The sequence below is a fragment of the Acipenser ruthenus genome, chromosome 7, assembly GCF_902713425.1.
Source record: "Acipenser ruthenus chromosome 7, fAciRut3.2 maternal haplotype, whole genome shotgun sequence".
Taxonomy (NCBI): Eukaryota; Metazoa; Chordata; class Actinopteri; order Acipenseriformes; family Acipenseridae; genus Acipenser; species Acipenser ruthenus.
The window spans coordinates 43,033,119-43,054,571 of NC_081195.1; the positions used below are offsets into that span (position 1 = coordinate 43,033,119).

General features: G+C 35.6%; 1 protein-coding gene across 4 annotated transcripts in view; it reads right to left on the reverse strand.

Moving 5' to 3' along the window:
• Positions 1 to 21,453, reverse strand: part of LOC117416074 (apoptotic protease-activating factor 1-like) — a 74,065-nt gene that overhangs the window by 50,135 nt on the left and 2,477 nt on the right. For 3 of the 4 annotated variants that reach the window (XM_034027113.3, XM_034027112.3, XM_034027115.3), the window contains exons 4-17: positions 16,005 to 16,202; positions 15,337 to 15,520; positions 14,336 to 14,448; positions 13,492 to 13,623; positions 11,200 to 11,438; positions 10,449 to 10,616; positions 9,716 to 9,847; positions 8,803 to 8,916; positions 5,993 to 6,177; positions 4,833 to 4,959; positions 3,563 to 3,688; positions 1,766 to 1,897; positions 632 to 757; positions 77 to 238 (exon numbers count right to left, since the gene is read on the reverse strand). In XM_034027113.3, coding sequence (XP_033883004.3) covers positions 77 to 238; positions 632 to 757; positions 1,766 to 1,897; positions 3,563 to 3,688; positions 4,833 to 4,959; positions 5,993 to 6,177; positions 8,803 to 8,916; positions 9,716 to 9,847; positions 10,449 to 10,616; positions 11,200 to 11,438; positions 13,492 to 13,623; positions 14,336 to 14,448; positions 15,337 to 15,520; positions 16,005 to 16,202 — 2,138 coding nt within the window. The remainder of the gene's footprint in view (positions 1 to 76; positions 239 to 631; positions 758 to 1,765; positions 1,898 to 3,562; positions 3,689 to 4,832; positions 4,960 to 5,992; positions 6,178 to 8,802; positions 8,917 to 9,715; positions 9,848 to 10,448; positions 10,617 to 11,199; positions 11,439 to 13,491; positions 13,624 to 14,335; positions 14,449 to 15,336; positions 15,521 to 16,004; positions 16,203 to 21,453) is intronic. The other variant, XM_034027114.3, reaches the window with a different exon arrangement.

The following is a 21,453-nucleotide window of genomic DNA, read 5'->3' on the forward strand; positions in this document are numbered from 1 at the left end:
GTCAAACACTCCAGCTTTCACAGCCACTCAGAGTTTTATGCAAAATTACTCAGCCAATATTAGAAATAATACTTACAAACACCATGTTTTTTGCAGCAGCCATAATTCGGGTACCATCTGATGACCAAGCACTGCACCTAACTACTTCCTCCAATTCTTTAGGCTCATCTGTGAGGCTTGGGAAGAAATCCAGTATATCGATCGACTTCCATTCATTAGCTGTATGTACTTCCCAAAGCTGTAACGGAACTGCAATCAGTCAGGAGGTTTCTTCACTAAATGATGCTTCCCTACACAGCACTATTCCTGACACACCATGAAAACACAACAAAGGAGCAGCTCTAATCAAGATGGAAAAATTAGGTTATTTTTTATTCATTTGAAGATTGTACTGATGAAAGCCCAAGGCTTAAGCCACACACTTTTTGCAGTTCAGGTGCGACAGAGTTGGCTAGTTTTCCCCATACTTAATATTTTGTGCAGAACCAACTGTCAGATGGCTTGCTACCAGGCAACATTTAATTTCTGGATAATGTTGCAAAGAGGATTTTTAGAAACTGTGCCTGGTATAGTCATAGTTAGGTAAATTAGGTATATTTCAATTCTGATTAAACATTACAAGCAAGCATACCTTTAGAGTCCCATCGCTTGAACAGCTGGCCAGGTATTGGTCATCAGGTGAAAAACAGCAATGGTTAACAGGACCACTGTGCCCAAACATTGTGTTTTGAGATCCTGGTCTATTGGTGTTCCACAGCTTTGGAAAAACAGTTATAAGAAGAACAAGTATTATTGGCTACCAAGACTTAACAGCAACAACTTCATGATATCGGTTTGTATTACTGACAGCAGTACAAGTTACCACACAAACCATACATTAATCACAGATGCAAGTAGCAATCCAGTCAAAAGGTTTAATGGTAAACAAAAAAACTAAACAAAATACATACTGTACATATATCTACAAACCATCTGTAAATTTACCATCAAAACTATTCCTTAAGCTTTTAGGTCATTTTTAAATATGCAGCTTTACATTATGAAACCACTGGGAATACCAGTTTCAATCAAGTTTTTTTTTTTTTTTGTAGGTGTTGATTGCTGATATAAAAACTGTTATGTACAATCCAAGTTCATTTTAATGGAGGCATTGCACTACACTGCTTGCTTCACAGAATCCTTGCCTGTGAGTTATATAGGCCTTTCTAAACCCTAGCAGTACACCACTGCCGATGCAACATCCTCTAATTTCATGCTAATGTCCTATACGCTAGTATGGACTGCGCATATAAAAGGAGGATTTTACTCAAGACAGTTATAATCTGCAAGCAGCTGTGAAACCCATCACTGCAATGTCTGCTAAATCCCCATGAAAAACTCCCATGTGCACACACACATACCAGAACAGAATAATAACATTTACATAATTCACTCTAAATAATATATTTTTTAAAATAAACATTTTATCTATTTCTATAACTGATTAATGTATCTGTTAATACAAGTATTATACTGCCTTGTTGCATTGGTGCGTTAAACAGATCACATCAGATCAGACAGGTAAATGAGCCTCAGGTTGCACTCCCCTTACATAGAGAAAAGCCAACACAATTTCACATTCAAGTGAACTTTTAACTGCTTTCAATTGCACTGAATATAACAAAAATAATAACGATGCTTATCAAAGAAGGTTTGAGAAATATTGGTCAACCGACTTAACTTTTAATTGGTGTAACAGCGCATACACAGCTGGTATCTTACTTACTTTGATAAAGTTGTCATTTGAGCACGTTGCCAGCAAGATTTTGCGACTTGTATTGGTAAACTGGCAGTGATTCACCTGTTCAGAATGTTCATCGTATGTTCGAAGCAAATTTCCATTTTGTGAATTCCAGACCTAATATTAAAAGACAAAAAAGTGTTAAACATGGAAAAAACTGCAAAGGAAAAGAAAACTTGACAAAATACTATATTCACACCATAGGTATGGATTAACTTGTATAACGCTACAGTTATTTTGAAATTACCTGCCACCTTATAAAACAGGACAAATCAACAAATCAAGAAGCTTATGCAGCCATGTATTTTGGAGCAGTTGCTTAATCTTATTATAGCTTAAGGTGATACACCATGATAAAGCCTAGCAAACGGTAGTAAAGCATAACAAACCTATAGTGAAAGCCTGGTAAAGCACAGGCAAATACAATAAATCACATTTAACTGTGGCTATTAACCATAGTAAGGAGCAGTAAATTCATAGCTGAAGCATGGGGTACTGCAGCGTGACAGTGTATGGTAATGGAAATATAAATATTGTGAGATTGTGTGGAACAATTCTGCAAAATTGGAGAATTGCATTTATAAATGCTGACCCGATGTTTTCCTTAACCAGCCTGTTACGATAATCGTTTTCTATTCTAATTGAATTCTATTTGAAATGTTTTTGCTTAAGATTGTAAGTCGCCCTGGATAAGGGCGTCTGCTAATAAATAAATAATAATAATAATAATAATAATAATAATAATAATAATAATAATAATAATAATTACAAAACACAAGGATGTGTATTTTTTTGATATATTTGATCTTTCAATGAAGAACATGGAGTGATGCTGTGAAAATGCCTTTCTTTTGTAAATTGGCCTTGAACAATCAGACCAGTTTTGAATGGTAAGGGAATTTTAATTCTGGTCTCATCAGTTTTAAAAGGCATCGGTGGTGGTGCCCGTAAGGACTGACACCCTGTCGTTTCAGTCCTTAGTGAGATCCTCCCAATACTACTCAAATAAATGAAAGAAGTTATTTACAAACCGCTAACTAAGACCATGCAACAGTCTCTTTACACAGGGGTTGTACCGACAGACTGGAGAATTGCAATCGTAATACCGATCCACAAAAAGGGAGACAAAACCGAACCAGGTAACTACAGACCAATAAGCCTGACTTCTATTATATGTAAACTATAATAAGATTCAAAATGGAAAAATGACCTATATGGTAACAGTATCCTGGGAGACAGTCAGCATGGTTTTAGGAAAGGGATATTGTGTCTAACTAACCTGCTTGACTTTTTTGAGGATGCAACATCGACAATGGATAACTGCAAAGCATATGACATGGTTTACTTAGATTTCCAGAAAGCTAAGCATAAAAGATTAATTTTCAAACTGAACGCAGTAGGGATTCAAGGAAATGCATGCAAGACATTAAATACAGACACACACCTTTGTATCACAGATATTCTTTTCTGCTTTACTCCTACTGCTTTTTCTTTATGGCTTTCTTCAACATACAGTATTAGGGCACCCATACCGTAATCCTAATTAAATACCTCAGGAGTCCAAGACTTATAGCAGCCGCGCTCTACTGAAATCAATGAGGCTGAACAATTCTAATATTTACAGCTACAAGTCAGGCAAATTTATTTTTATTGTATTCCACAGAATAGCTTAATACAGAGATAAATGAGGCAGACATGTAACTGAACAGATTTATCTGAAGTTGTAATAATAATAAAACAACAATAGAATTAGTCTTCTGTTTGCTTCCTGTCAAAATATACCTTTATTTTCTTGTCAGCTGAACATGTGGCTATTAACTTGTCGTCTGGAGAGAATGCACAGCATAGCACTTCATCATCATGAGCTTGAACTTCAAGAAGTTTCTCTCCAGTCTGGCTTTTAAAAACCTGCAGCACAAACAAAGGAAAAACATGACAAATTCAGCTGCTAGTAAAGGCCTAAACATTAACTGTGCTGTAAGAACGCAGTAAGCTGCAATCTAAAAAGTCATTTACGCTATAATAAAATGGTGAAAATAAAAGTTATTAAAATCTCTTACAGAATATTTACTCTGTTCCCACAGTTGTACCAGTTGAAATATGGGGACAGTTTCTTAAATATTATTATGGCAAAACTATCGGGCAACATACATAAAACCTACATAAGAAGGTTCTTTATCAACATATTATCAAACATAGGACAGGCGTCCAGTATTATTCAGTTGGTACCTGTACACAAAAAACACAGGATGTTCTACAACAATAGAGTGTAAAAAAAACAGCTTTCTGTGCCTTTTAAAGTTAAGGATATAACTGTAGTTAATTTGTGTTTATAAATAAAAAGAGCTATACATTTAAAAAATATAACACACAGACAACATATTTACAGTATCTTTACTGTAAATATGAAGTATTATAGTGAATTTCTCAGGATACCACAATTGGTAACAGACTGAAATTATAATAGGTGGGTTTCAATGCTGTTTAAACATCAGTAAGTGATGTTCTTACTGGTCTCTCCAAGCCCTCAGGAAAGTGTGACGGAGTGTCTGGTTTAAAAACACTTTACATTTAAAACAAGACGCTGAAGAAACTTTATATTAAAAACTGTTAAAGATGTATTTTAACCATTTCTAACCTTATAGTGTCATGCATTCAAAGATTTTCATCTACATTACTTGAAAGGCAATTTAAGTGTTTCACAGGGTGAAAGAGACCAAAAGTACACTCAAATAAATGCAGTATGTTAGCATACAAATTGTTGGAGATACACTAGTGAAATAGAATGTTTAATGTAGGCTGAGAAAATGCTTTCTAACAACTCGGTTAGAATAAGGAAGTGCCATTTAGGGTTTAAAAGGCTGAGCTTCCTCAGTTTATTTTCTGTAACAGAATGGAATTACTGAGAACTAATATGTATCATTTCACTTAGAAGTGTTCATTTCAGGGTATGTTCTGTGAGCTCCGTAGTGAAGCCATCACCTTTCATAAGCATTACATTTACCACCACTACAATTAACAAGAAAAATACAACTAACACTTGAATTCTTACCTGTAAAGTCTTATCTGATCCACAGGAAGCTATTTGTTGCCAGTTGTGAGAAAAGCAGGCATAGTAAACTGCTCCCTTATGAGGTCGGACAATCAGACGGGACAAGCTCTCTAAACTGCTTTTGTTTCTAAGAAGAGTATTAGAAAAAGTGAATTTTAGATCATAAAAGAAGAAATAAGTCAGAGTGCAAGTACATCCACCCCTTGTTATATCACCCATCGCTATACTGAAGATTCAGATATATTGCAGTCCTGGACTTGGTTCCCAATTTTTACAGTTTAAATGTGCATGCCTTACCTGCAATATATATAGGCAATTTCACTTAGAATTACTGTTGTTTTTATTTTGTACTGCACATCAAACAAAAATATACAAAAAAATTAAAAACAAAGCATTAATATTGTACTGTTACCTTATACACACACATTGCACAATAACACAAAGCAAATTAAATATCTACTTGCTGATGCATTTTTTATTTTAGCCGACGAGGCTAAATGAGTTTCACTTGTGGCAGCAATGCACTAACAAAACTCATAGGGCAGTGACATCTGCTCCCTAGCAACAAGCCTCCTAATGTTGGGAATGGATTATTTTCAATGCAGCAGGTTTCTGCTTTTGAGAATCTAACGACCGAGAAAATGTGAGCACCACTGAGCATACTGTACATGTCATCACAGAGTTAATGGATGAGTAGTACTTCTGTTCTTGAAGTGCCTCAGGAGCACCAACACCCATAAGGCAGACAGCACCTCAATCATACACCTCATCTGAAGGAAAGCATTCTTGTGTCATGCTGAAGTTATGGCAGATGGTGTGTGTGTCCAGGATTTCCTCCAAGCAGAGATAAGTGTGTCACCTAATGATCACACTTCCAGAACTATTACAAGCCTTTTACCTGAACTGCAGTAAAACATTTCCGTTTTACACACTATGCACAGGGCTCAAGATGTCTGCATCACTGAAGCCTGTGCTTTTCCACAACTGCCTCAACACTGTAAATATCTATTAGAATTTAAACAAGTAATAACTTTGGAAAATATATACTGAACTGATCATTAATTTATTTAACTCATTTAAAATCTGCATACATTTTCTTAAAGCAAAGTTTTCTCTTTGGTCTAAAGCTCATAACTCATAATATACAGTAGACCACTTACATCCACTCCAGGTAAAAAGCTCCTTTTTTGGTCTCCTGCTCTGCCTTCAGTCTTGCTTGACGGTACACCTCTGAGGAGTCTGGCTGGCAAAGGCCCATCTGAACAACATCAGGGAAAGGCTTTTGTGACAGGTGGTGACCATTCAGGGATAAAAACTCCTGAAAATTATCACGCACTGTGCTGTTCTAATAAGGAGACATAAAGACGTATTATTCCATTGGAATCTGTTTGGGTGACATTAAAAGACACCAGGGTATTTTATTTACCTGTTATTATTGGAGAGAGAACCATAAAACTGCAGACTTATGAGTCTTAGAATGGAAGATCTGCTGCTGTTTAGATTTTTAAAACAACTCACATGTTGTTAATCTCAGAAGAAAGAAAATGTTTGTCTACCTGACTTAGCTTCTTGGCAGTTTTAACAAATGTTTTTGTTTTTTTTTTAAGTTATGGATGAATCTCAAAAGAAAAACTGTTTTTTTAGAAACCTTAAATCCTTGCACCAGTGATTCTAATATTTGTTTTAGATACTGTACGGGTTTATAAATAAATAAAATAAAAAAAAATAACCAAGGCAGGAAAAGTCACTCGCATCGTCAACCCCTGGGGCTGTGAAATCAAATGGATTCACAGTAGAAATAATACCAAGGCAGCACTATGAACCATGCAGCTAAATAAGAGCAATAACTTTAATAAAGATTCTCAAACCTCTGTACTTTTTCCCCAAAATCAGTAAATGACAATATAAACATAAAATAACATTAAGAAAATTAATACATAGTTATTTTTCAATTCCACTAAAATGATCATTTAGAGGGCGTGATATCATTATGCATTTCCTAAGTTAACAGCTTTCTGTAACTTTGCAACAGGCTTTCCACCACCAGGAGCCTGTCTTCCCACCATTACTCCAGAGAGCTAATCATACTCTTATGTTCGGATTGTCAAGTAAAATGCCTAAATTGGAATAAGACAAACCTACTGCTTCTACAAGAACAAGCCTGGGTATACCTCCCTAAGGAAGCTCACAATACATAGAAAAAAAGAATAAAAACCTGGGACATACAGTGATGTTTCAGTGATGGATTGCTCCATAACCTTTAGTTACTGCCTGTTATTATTCATTGGGGTTTACTACACCATTTTTTATTGGAAATGTGACCTACTGCCCTACCACTCAAACTCCTCTCTTGCAAATAATGTGCTTAGCTGTTAACACTGCAAAAACAAATGATATTTTGAAGAATTAAAATGTGTTATTTATGTAGGAAAGCATAATGTGACTAAGACAAAAAAAGTAATAAAATATACATTATAAACACAAATGAGCTCTTACCTAAGGCTCGTAACTGTCTCACACATGCTTTCCCAAATGTCGCTTAATAATAATAATAATAATAATAATAATAATAATAATAATAATAATAATACAGTCAAGGCTTGGACACTAGAATCTCTCTGGTCAGCCATTTTCAACCAAATAATGAGGGTGATAATGCTGAAAACGCATTATTCCTTCTTTAAAAAACAAAACATACACAGTCTCAGGAACACCACAATTATCAAAGCATACACCCCAAATGTTTTAAAATATTAGGTTTAAATTAGAGGTCATACCCGGGTACCCATCAGGTTTTAAATGATCTGACCCGAACCGGGCCTCTTTTTACTACCCAGGCATCGATTTATTAATTTGATTTATTAATGTAGCAAATATGACAATACAACTGTAAGTGCGGGTCTCTGGCTGGTGTAATAAAGACAACGTTACAACAAGCTATGTATTAGCGGCAAGTACACCTCAAGAATAACAACAGCGGCGACTACTCTTCTCAGGAACTAAATCTGAAGGAAAACATAATAACTGTGTGGCTTCCAATACAGAATGCTTTATCTACAGTTATTGCGCAGATATAGTTTCTTATCAAAAAGATAAAATAAGTAGCCTTTATTTAATAAAAAAAATAAACAAATAACTAAAGTATTGTGAGCAGTGTACCCCACAAAACAGTATGATTAGATTTAGTAAGGAAAAGCATATGCACTCCAAACTGCGTAGGTGCAAAGTACAAAATTACAAAAACATTACTCTCAATGCTTTGCTTGGATGCCATGTTAATGTAAGACTGAAATATTTACGTTTATTTATCAGTTCGGATTTGGAGGATTGCACCTTTAAGTTTCGTTTTGGACTATTGTGTTTGCCAAAGAGAAACCGGTGAACAATAAAGTTAGAAATACCGGATGTGACAAAAAGGGATCAACAGGAAAAGCGAGAGTGAGAGAAAGAGCAGCAAGATATACTCCTTGCATATACTTTTGTTTTGTGTAAACTACGCTGTGTTCTGACTGAGAAAATAAATAAAGCCTCCATTTTCGAACCCTTGCATCACCCTGAATCAGTACAAGTACAACATTACATTAACAGCGGAATATGGCCAATAGATGTCGCAAAGAATCTCGCAGCATATAGCGCATTTAAACTATTCAAACTGTCTGTGTGCTTATTATTATTATTATTATTATTATTATTTATTTCTTAGATGTTTCCAGTACTGAAAAAAGGTTACACAAGTCTACAGATCTGAAGGGACTAAATATACGTGTAATATATAGTATTTAAATATGTATCGTGCATTTAAAACATGAATATATGTGTGGTTTTTTTTTTAATCATTACCCGTAAAAGATCCGGGTATCCGGGTATTTTTCACGGCCGGTACCCGGTTCCTGATTATCTACCCGTGCCGACCTCTAGTTTAAATACAAAATTCAATACATTTAGATGCATTCTATAGTTTTATACACACCTCTTCATCTAAAATGTCTTTATACACCACATAGTCATTGATGAGACTGGCAGGTCCCATCATCTGTGCCTTGGCTTTTACCCAGTCCAGTGAAAACATCAGAGAGTAGAGCTCCTATGAAAAAGGAAAAGTAGTATTGGGTTACTGTAAATAAACCCAAACCTGACAGCAACTCTGTCTTTGTCCACAAACCCCAAATGCAAAACATCTCTGTACGGAGTCTGTACAAATTTGACAAATCACATAGTCTGTTAAGGAACACCATACTTCAGAACTGTGAAGCTTTGCTTAGGGTGTATAAACCTAGCAGGATTTAACAAATATAAAACATGTCATGACAGGAGAGTTCAGGGTGTGATGTTAAATATCCAAGCAACAAACTAATAGACTCCCATAGTCCTTGGTGGAACAATTAGATATATGAATGTAATGTAAAGCACCATATTTCTTGAAGTCAAGAGAAATAAGGGTGAACTTGATTTTGGACATATACAGTTGTTAGTACTGACCAAAGTCATGCAATGCTGGCACAATTAATGATTGTCCATAAATAATATAAGTGCAGCTTTTTGATTTTGATTTGTTATGCTTATCTCTTTGAAACATTTAATAATTTCTTCTCTGCGGTCACGTAAGAGCCTCTTTATGTAACAATGCTAATTATGATTTCTTCCAGCCTCCACCATTAAGCTACAACCTATCTGATAAAGTAACACTGGAGAATTTTAGAAAGACATATAACAGATTTAATAATAAGAAATAAAACCATAAACTTGACTTGTTTCTCCAGTACTGGTCACCATGTCCTGCATGATATACTGAATGCGTTTCAAGACAAGCCTTAATAGAATTATCCAAAACTGATGTTTCTGACTGCAACGGAGGTGATGAGTAGTTAATTGACCATCCTTACCTCACGAAGATTGCCATGGGCCATGTGATATGCCAGGTACCTGAACCAGTACATGCATTCCTCATCAGCTACAGTGGGATGGCCCTTTTTATAATGATTCTGGTACAGACGAACCATCTTGGAATGCAGGTCCTGTTCAATAAAAGGAACAAATCATTAAGCTACCCCCAAATAGAAATCTATAATGGGGTCTAAATTTAGCTAGGAGTCTGACACAATAACTGACCCCTACAAACATTTTTGTAAAGCTACAATGGAAAACAAAAGCATTAAAAAACAAGCAAGATGATGCGCAACAACATTCAGCTTTTATCATGGGTCATAATAATCCCTGCAGTTGACACCACTACCAAAATAACATTACAAACTGTCCTAATTAATTAGGCATTATTGATTAAAGATATTGCTACCGTTTTAGTAATTTGTTTTACCGCTTTTTTATGATCAGCAATAATGCTTGCAGGCATCATGTATGTTGCTTTAGACTGTCCCTCTGGTCCCAGTTCTTGAGAAGCCATGTGATTGTGTGACTGCTTCTATTCTACACCTACTATGTAGGTGGATCAGCAAAGTTGAAATTTTACAATAGCAAATGGTTTCTCAAGAACTAGAAACCAAAGACAAATTGACAAAAAATACAGGCCTGCAATTAAGATGGCTACCATTTGAATCTCAATCTCAATATTGGAGCAACAAAACTCATAACCTTTCAGAATGATTGTATCTTACTTACCTTAAGCCTGTAGCGGTTCTGCTCTGTCAGAAAGTCGAGCTGCAGGTCGTGCAGATAATACTGATAGGGCCTCTTATTGCAATCGCGGAAAAGAAGTGATTTATTAACAAATTCTTGCAGTATGTCTTCAGCTTCCTCAGGCTCCAGATCCCACAGAATAGAAAGCACCTATCAAATCCCCACCGTACAAATAAAAATATATTAACAGGACTTCCAGACCATCTTTCAGTTTAGTTTATAAAACATCTAATATTACCTATTACAGACTTTACTTGAAATATGTTTTGTGGTGTTTTGGGGCATTTTCTGCTTTGGATAATAAGGGGTTATCATGTATTCCTTGCTGGAATGACACTCATCAGAAAGGCAGTGTTCCAGATACACACGCTTTATTTTCATTTTTTACTTCATGTAAAATTACTCAGAAATGTATCTGTGTTGAAATCAAGAGCCTGTATAGTGTGATAATTAATGCCAAGTTGGATCTAGGACCTGTAGTCAAGAGGCTGCAGACTATATGATTGACTTAAGACATTTTTTATCTCAGTCTCCGATTTTGTATAAGTGATAACATTTGAATGTCCCTAACATGGTTCATCTGACAAATGAAGATGTTCTCGTGATCATAGATCGTAACATTCTTTTGCATACAGTTATCTAAAATATTAGAGAAAGATAAATACAGCTAATATTAACAAATAGGGAATGGTTTACATTACACCAGTTCTGATCAACTTCACTTCAGCCCTACCTTAGCTGGCACTTTCACATCCTTCTCAAGGACAGAGAGATCCTTGTAATACTCCTTGCGATCCTCATGTAGCACGTCTATGCTGACTGACATGGCTTGATCTAAAGCATCATAATCATACGATGAAGACTTGCGGATTCTTTTAAACTGCTTATTCTGCAGTTGCTTCAGATAGTACTGCCAGCGGTCTGGAAACTCTCGTAACAGAGCTCCAATTAGAGAGACCACAAGAGGTGAACCTGGGTAAAAGAATAAAATATAGTCAATTCACCTATGCACTGACTCTGACGTTACTGCAGTCATGATAAAGTAACACATAATATATAGGCCCACTAGTATGAAGTAATGTGATCAAACAGTATGTACTTATATAATAAAAACCTATATAGCTGTGCCCGTCATGTGCATATACAGTGCCCTACATAAGTATTGGGACAGTGAAGTCAAAATTGCTATTTTTGCTGTACACTCAAGCAATATGAAAATACGATTAAAAGATGAATATGAGGCAAAAGTACAGAATGTCACCTTTTTTTTCTGGCTGTTTCAACACATATATGTTTTACCAACTAAGAATAACAGCACTTTCAGAGTTCCATCCCCCCATTTTATGTGAGCATAAGTATTGGGACATTTGGCTCACAGGTGTTTCTAATTGATTAGGTGTTTCCTGTTGCATTGATTGTTTACACATAAAAGAGCTGTGAATGTGTAGTCTAAGTTCTATCCTTTGCTTTTGCCTTTGGAGTCTGCGTTTGGTGTCAGTAGGCATAATCCAACATGAAGACTAGGGAGCTGTCTATGAAAGAAAAGAAAGTGATTTGGATGCTAAAAGAAAAGGAACTCAATAAGAACCATAGCACAAAAGTTGGGCATAGCCAAATCAACGGTTTGGAATGTCCTGAAAAAGAAAGAAACCACTAGTGTCTTCAGCAATCGGCAACGACCAGGTCGGCCTAGGAAAACAACAGCAGTTGATGACAGAAAAATGACCAGAGCTGTGAAAAACAACCCTAAAATAAGTGTCAGTGAAATCACCAACAACCTCCAGAATGCTGGGGTGAAAGTGTCATAATCTACTGTTCGGCAGCAGAATTACAAAGGCTACACTGCAAGATGCAAACCTCTGATTAGCACCAAAAACAGAAAGGCCAGATTAGAATTTGCTAAAAAGTACAGAGATGAGCCAGTAGAGTTTTGGAACAGAGTTTTATGGACAGATGAGACAAAGATTAACCTTTATCAAAGTAATGGGAAGGCAAAAGTGTGGAGAAAAAAAGGAACTGCAGATGATCCAAAGCATACCACCTCATCTGTGAAGCATGGTGGAGGTAGTGTCATGGCATGGGCATGCATGGCTGCCTCTGGGATGGGCTCATTCATCTTTATTGATGATGTAACGAATTATGGCAGCAGCAGAATGACTTCAGAAGTGTACAGAAGCATCTTGGCTACCAATGTACAAGAAAATGCCACCAGGCTCATTGGGCGGCACTTCACAATGCAACAGGACAATGACCCGAAACACACTGCCAACGCAACCAAGGAGTTCATCAGGGGAAAAAAGTGGAAAGGTTTAGACTGGCCAAGTCAATCTCCTGATTTAAATCCGATTGAACATGCATTTCAATTGCTGAAGTGGAGACTGAAGTCAGAAACTCCCCAAAACAAGCAACAGCTGAAAATGGCTGCAGTTAAGGCTTGGCAAAGCATCTCAAAGGACGATACCAAGAGTTTGGTGATGTCAATGGGTCGCAGACTCACTGCTGTTATTGCATGCAAGGGATTTGCGACTAAATACTAGCTTTTATACTTCTTATATATTCTTTAAGTTTAATTGTCCCAATACTTATGCTCACATAAAATGGAGGGATGGAACTTTAAAAGTGCTGTTATTCTTAGTTGGTAAAACATGTATGTCTTGAAACCACCAGAAATAAAAAGGTGACATTCTGTACTTTTGCCTTATATTAACCTTTTACTCATATTTTCATATTGCTTGAGTGTACAGCAAAAATAGCAATTTTGACTTCACTGTCCCAATACTATAGATGCCACTAACATGTCAGTTTAAAAAGTTTATTATATGTGTGCACTACATTGTATTTAACTTTAGGCAAGGTTTAGTAAAATATTAATTTACTTTGTGGAGTGACAGATAAACATTTTTTACTGCAGATGACCTAGCATATAATGGACCATTAAGAGCCGATTCACATAGAATCTATTGCAATATGCATGATAATATTCACTTTATTCAAGTTTAACCTGAATGGAAAAAGTCTCTCTCACCTTTGCATTCCTGTACAATACTACGTGCCTGGACTGGCAATTCGGATACTTTCTTGTTAACAAAAAGGGCTAAGACTTCCAACGCTTTGTCATCCTCAAGTCCATGGTCCACAGAAACCTCATACTTTTTACCTGATGGAATTCAGAAACTAAATTAAATTAACCACATTAAGATATCCAATACTGTACATATGTGGACTAATTGGGCAATTGTATTTATGCCTATTTTGTGAATATTTAATTACCAAGTCTTCATTAAAACTTGTGGGTATAGCAATAATATGAATTTAAAAAAAAATGTACTTAAAGAGCCCCAACACAGGACTGTAATTAAACAATAAAAACAACAATAACAGAATACAATAACAGAAATGGGTGCCATTTAAAACCAAAGATTTATAGCCTAGTAATTTAATGTTTTCCCTTATTGACTGAATTTAAGTTTTCACATCGATTGCAGCATAAATAGTGTTTTGCTATGATTCCTGCATGCTGCTTTTTAATTACACTTCTTTATCTTTTATACCATGTTATACCCTTAACATTCTTTCATCCTCAAAGCAATTGTCTATGGTTATCCTGCTACTTAATGACTAGAAAAAAGGGCAATCACCTGCAAAGCAGTTACAGCCAACATATTTTCATCACAGGTTCTAGGAAGAAATATGCAAAGCTTCCACAATGTAGCCTATCCTTCTGGGTACTATTATATCAAAGATAATATATTTTTGACAATCCAGTTGATTTATAAAAGTATTTGAAGATTTAGAGACAAAAACGTTCTCTCCTCTTGAAACCTGCCTGACAATTTTTAAAAATAAATAACAACTTTCTTAAAGTTTACCTGAAACTGAATCAGTGACACCCCTGTCTCGGGTGCTAAAGAGAACTCTACATTGAATATCAAAAGCCTTTAGTACCCCACTGTCCCAGATATCATCCAGAATCAAAAGGGACCTGAAGATTTAATAGACAAATCATAATCATTTCACTTGGGGGAAAAAAAGAGAGACTTTTACCACAATTTGCCTTTCATCTTCCTTCATCTGAGAAGCTCATATCACATTACAGAAACACACAAGCAATGTATTTTACCACCAGCATGAAAAAATAGTCACGCCCCACTGTGGTCATTATTATTATCATCTATAACAGCTTGGAACCTACAAGATGCTTAAGTTTCATTAGCTAATAACCTGAAAAAATATATATATATAATAAAAAAAAAAAAAAAAATCATCATCTAGATGGGAACTGTACTATGTGGTAGCTAAAGAGTTGAGGAGTTAAGGAAGTTAAGAAATCCACCCCCTAGATTTTCAAATAGAGATGGTTTCTATTTAAAATTATACAATATTTTATTCCCAGGGGATATGAGGAAATCTCCCCAAGCTACATAGATATGTTTGGGGATTATAATTTTTTCAGCAAAGAGCGAAAGACTACTAATTTGAATAGTTGAGGTAAAAATAGTCGAATTGCGCCATTAAAAAAAGTATTAATTAATCATATATTTGATCATGTCTGATGTTCTATTTGTGCATGTTTTGTAAAACATTGCGTGTGGTTTGTGTACTATATTTTAAAATGCTTGGAATTGTTTAAAACAGTGTATTAATGTCACGTGACATGCGATCAGCTGACTACCAGTTTCTGAGTTCGACTGTCACTAGTTGACATCGTCCTACCATGTGACACTAAATGGCTTATCAAACCACAACGTTCTCCCAAACACTGTCGCTATTGTAAGAATGTATAAATTACGGATCATCACCACCTATTGGGTGTATCACAATAATACAGTCTGTCAAATCAGTCTGAACGCAGAGCGATGGCTCCACTGACCTGGGGTATTTGCGGACCATGAGGAACCGCAGGCGGTCCCGGGCTTCCTCAATACTGACTGGTGATCTCTGACTGGACTGGGAGTCCTGATCCAAGCGGTAGCATAGAGACTGCATTTTAACCAACAGACCTGCCTTATCCAGCTGCCCAACAGACAGCCAATGAACTCCCCCAGGAAAGCAAGCTGTGAAAAGAAAATGGTATGTTATAAATAAAAAAAAACATGTCATGCAATCTCTTGCTGAAAAAACAGCAGCATCTCTAGAAAGCAGAAAATTGAAACAGAGTAAAATAACAGTTCCAGCAGCTTCATTTTCAGCTGCATTTGAGAGTTTATAAAACAAGAACCTGGAATATGAAAAACAGATTCTTTGATGGGGACACGGTTTCTTTATAAAGCCTTTTACTTTTTTTTTTTTTTTTTTACTGAAGTACTGGGGACAATTACTTATGGAGATTCTGCTGGTTTATGTCCATGCTGGTAGAATATAGAAATTGTGGCAGATTCATATTTACAATAAACAAAATACAGTTATTGCTACTGTCATTTAGAAGATTTTTTTGTTCATTTTTTTTCCAGAATACATTTTTTATATATTTAACATTTTTTTATCTAACATTTCATTTAAATGTACTGTAATGAATGTTTACAACAAGACTTAACCTACCTTTTATAAGTTGTTCATCCCGCACTGCCTCAGCTGTCAACACGGACTTCCCAAAGCCTGCCATTCCAAAGACAGCCACCCAGCCAAAGCTATTTTCCAGTTTATACAATTTCTCTCGAATACAGTTTATCAGCTCTGGACGGCAAACAAACACGACGGGTCTTTGTGGCACACCACCTTCACACAGGATTGTCTGAACTAAGACACAAAAAAAATAATAATTTTGCACCTGCAGTATACAAAAACACACACACACACACACACACAAATACAACAAAAATACAGTTTCTAGATGCTTAGACAGCCATTTGGTTAAACTGGGTAAGCAGATCATTAAAAAAAGTTTGGAAAATAAATCTATAAAAGATCTTTAATGTCTGAGATTACATTGGTTAGACCAATCTGACTTGTTAACGTCTAACGCATTATTCTCATAATAGGGGTTTTACTAAACCCCCTTTTCCAACCATCATTTAGATATAGTGTATTTTTTGTTCAGTTGTACAATTCACACTCAGGTTACGGTAAAAGTCAGAATATTGGAAAATCTTAAGATTTACTGGTAAATGTCGACATTTACCAAGCAAAGCAGTAAATGTCCAAAATAAACATGATAATGCTTTATTTCAGACATTTACCGGTAAATCTCAAGAATAACCAAGGTTGCTACAAAATGTAGAATTAAATCTGTTGCTTCTACATTGTTGCTTCAGATTTCAGGGGACACTATTCTACAGTATGTAGAAATTGTAGATAGAATGTTGATAAACAACACAGAGAAAAAAAATACACAAATGGTATTTCCTATCAAAAAGTTTATTAGTGTGTTTTAGTGTCCACAATAATTTTCACCAGCATTTTTTTCAATATAATAAAATACACTATTCTTAGACATGTATATAAGACTGTATTACTAATATTTACCATATTTCTCATTATTTTTGTTCTGAATTCGTTATTTTTGACTTGAATGTTTTGCTTCAAGGTTTTTCTGTTTTATTTGTGTAAATAAATGTGTAAATAAAACTAACTGTAAATAGAGAGAAGTTGAAATGTGATTATTTTTATAGTTTTTTTTTTTATTTTATTTTTATTTTGAACAGAATTCCTAACTATGCCATTTTGTTCAGATATCGGTAACTCTGAGTAAAAACATTTGCAAGTTGCGTCTGGTGAATTGCAATGTTCAAACGGCTTTAAACAAAAAGTAGGACTTGCTTTATCCATTACTATTAAGTTGTATCAAATGAAAACCTTTGAGACAAAATGACCACTGAAAACACAACTTGGAACTTAAACGTAACACACCGCTGCAGTTTAACATGAACGCTCTAATGCTTCAGCATCGGTACCAAACCGGCTTTTTTTGTTGCAATTTCTAATATTAGACTATAATGTCAACACAACATTGTGTTTAAAATGGTTCACAATAGTAATTTTTTTCAAGGAATATAGTATTAATTTTTTAGACTTTTATGCCGCTCCACTACATCTCGTGGCATTACTGACAAATTGGTCATTAACTACCAGGAATGGACTGATGAATACTTATTTATTTGTCTATACCACTTATACAAATTTGAAAAAAAAAATCACCCTGAAAAAAAACAATAAGGAGAGTCTCTCTCACAATATCCCACAACGGCTTCGCAATCATTTTCTCCACCATTTTTGTTTTTTTCACCAGCAAAAAGAAGCTAGTCACATGACCTTTTTATATCACTTTCATTGGCTGACTTATTCTATGATGTAATGTTGCTTCTGCAAAATCAACAGTCCTTTGATACAGCTGCTTGCAACAAAGTTACCTGAAACTTGTAAGTCACTTTCTACAAAAAAGTATCCCTTTCTACATTTTTCTAGCAACATTTAGACCAGTGTCCCTTCGGCTTTAGGTTTCAGGAGTCCTGAGTAACTCCCAGTGTCACAAGAGCCTACCATGCTGCAATAAGTAATTAAATAATAATTTAATTAATTAGTAGTAATCTATTCACTGCCTGTCTTAGTGGCGTTTTGAATCATAAGTGTGATTTTCTGTTGAAAAATTATTTAATTTGCACTTAACAGTACAATATCCTTCAACAACATTGTGAATTGTTTAATACGCAAATTTACCAGAATGTTGATTCTACATAAGTCCATCACAATACTGTTCAGTACCATGTTGAACTAGCTTAAATGGAACATTTTGTGTGCAGAAATACACATATTGTTCGACATTAATAATTATTTTCTTAATTGACAATTTATATGCAGGAATAAATACATTATTCGATGATATACCTGCATTTACCAATAAGCTTCGGTAAATCATAAGATTAACTGGCAAATGTCTGAAAAGCAATATATTTATTCATCATTTCTGACATTTACCACCTTATTTGGTAAATGTTGACATTTACCGGCAAAACTTAAAATTGACCAGATTCTAACTTTTACCGTAACATATAGCCTACATGTGTGACGGATAATCAAAAGCGGCCTATATGACTGTAGACTGTAGTTGCATTAGTGGGGCATTTTTGGAATTAGTGTCTGTCTGAGTGAATATAAAATCCCTGTCGAATGACTGTTTGAAGTCAGAGAGCGGAAGCAGCACATAACTGACTTCATTTAAAAAAAGAAAAGACCAAAACACTTGACAGATAACAGCTATAACTAAAGGTCACATCTTGGGTTGTTGGAGACCACAGTCTCCCTAACTAGTATATACTCAGGTAACAGAAACAGACATGACCCATGTAGTTGTCCCTTAAGTGTGGGCAGCACACACGCTTAAAACTGGGAAACTGCCTTTTAAAACTTGAGACTGTACTATCAGTTCTACAATTTTCCAGTGATCATGAAATGCAGGTAGCTTTTGCATAAAAATATTCGTTTAGAAGCATAGGAAGATGACACACAGACAGGACAGAAACACTACTAAAGTGAGCAGAAAGCAGGAAGGTACAGTGCTCCCTCGTTATAAGGTGACCCTTTATAATTCAGTATGGTCATGGCTTTTATTTGCTCGATAATTCCATTCTACTAGCACTTTCATTCTCGTTCTAAGGCAGAACTCAAAGTCTCTTACCAATGGCTCCCGATTAGTGTTATAAAAGGGGGAGCACTATACAATAAACTTGATGAGCAGCAGTTGGTTATTAAAGAGTAAGTAGTGGGGTCCCGAAAAATATAGCATTACACATACCCACGTGTTGCTACAACTGTTTAATGTACCTGTAATTTTTCCATTCATTGTTAACATCCAGACAACTTTTTACACTTATAACTTTAAAGTACTGTATGTTTCAAAGCTATTTTTAAAATTGCCGCTTAGTGCACTGATAGTAGGGGTGTAAATAGTTTAGAGTTTAAACGTTAGTAAAGTGTCGTAAGTTTTTAATTTTGCTAAATCGTTTAAACTTTGTCAAAAATGTGCAGGTCAAATATTAAAAAGCGGGTAACGGCTACTCTGTTTTTTTTGGGTTTTTTTATTATTACTCCCTACCTTTGTCAAGTGGCATCATTGTCATTGATTATTCACCTCCCAATGTCCAGCATGCTTTTGGTCACGTGACTAGTCTGTTTCTACTGAAGCTGGATCTAGCTTGGAGGAGGTGGGGCCCACACATGCAAGCGCAATGTTAGGAAATGCGATAAAATGTGGGATGAAAACATAAAACGGTTGATTATTGAGACCATCGCAAATGGCATGCAATTTCAATTGTGGAGGATACCGGATTCAACTTTAATGTCTTTTGTTGAGCCAGATTACAGAAGACTTGTGTTGATCTTTTTTTATCTTTATTTTGCTATTCTGAGCCTCGAGCGATGTTAATACTATAGCATTTTAGGGGACAAACAAACAGGAGGCAAGTGACCGCAGCAACATCTCAAATCAGGTTCTATTCACACAAGGTCAGCACACCACACCACAGCCCACAGCAGCGTGCAAGCTGCCCCTTTATACCACAAAACTCTGCGAAAACAGGTGACAGACATAACGAGACTGGACCCCACAAATTGAACGGGGCACAAACACAACACGATTGGACCACGACTCGATCACGCTCCGCCACCCCCCCCCCCCACCCTCGCCCCACAGCTGCACTCATTCACATGCACAGGCACTCAGGACATTGACAAAGCACAGAACACAAAATCATATAACACAAATAGTCCAGATCGCTACAATACTTTTTTTTGTTAGTTTTTTTTTTTAAACCGAAGATTGCTTCCATTTTATGTTTATTTTTTGGTCTTGTGTTTTTTTTTTGTTTTTTTTTTATTAGTTTATTATTATTATTATTATTTTTAAAGGGAATATTGGTTATTTGAATTAATGTGATACTGTACTCAGAATAAAGTCAGTTTGGTGTGAACATAACTAGATCTTGTCTTTTTTTTATACAGTAAGTAGGATAAATTAGCGATTTGGATTTTAGCACTGTTTGAATAATTAGACTGCATAACATTTCTGTAATAATGCAATTAATGCAGACCATTATCGTACCATCAATGCTATTATTATTTCATATTGCTTCACTGTTTTTATACATTTATTTATATATATACGGCTTAATTTAGTAATTTATTTGATTTAATTTAGTTTTTTTCTGTCAAGCAGAATGTACAAACGAGATCACTACATGTTAATAAGAGACTAATCTTTATTAAAGCTATTATGAAAAATAAAGCGTTTTGCTGGACACATTATTACAATCATTATGACGAATGACTGTATTTAAATTTGCTAATTGAGAGCTCAGTTGGAATGAAAACCAGCAGACACAGGGGTCCCCAGGACCAGGGTGCAAAACCACTGATTTAGAGGGCAGATCTCAAACCCCTGGGCACTAGAGCGGCCATTTTGAAAACAACTTTGAAACAGACTTTAAAGATCTAAGTGTAAAATGCTGTCAGGATGTTAACAGCTACGTTATTTAAACAGTTGTAGCAACACGTGGGGACGTGTAACGTTATATATTTTTTGGAACCCTGCTACTTACTCTTTAAGCAATAACCTCTCAAAAGACAATATTAATAAAACGTGTCTGTGCCAGACAATGCACTGGGGTACTTGCTTTATGAATACAACCGAATGTGTCCAATATAGAAACCAACAGCTCCATGATGTGGACACATGACAAAGTTATTGTTACTATACAACAAGTCCCATCACACTTTTAAAGATGTTACGAAATGTTGTACCTCACCTGTGCATCATACACTGCTATTACTACGTATATGGTATATTAGCTTGTCTTGCTAAATACGTTTATTAGTTTTTTTCTCAGTAAAGAAGCCTACCTCAAAGTGCTTAAGATTATCTGGATATTTTTTGGAGTGCATGACTTTATGCACAGTAAGGAAAATGTGAATGTTCAGAAGAATGCTTTTCTAGATGTGAGGGGGTTTTGTTCTTGTATAGATAATAAATGTAGATTTAAAAAAAAGTCCAACTTAT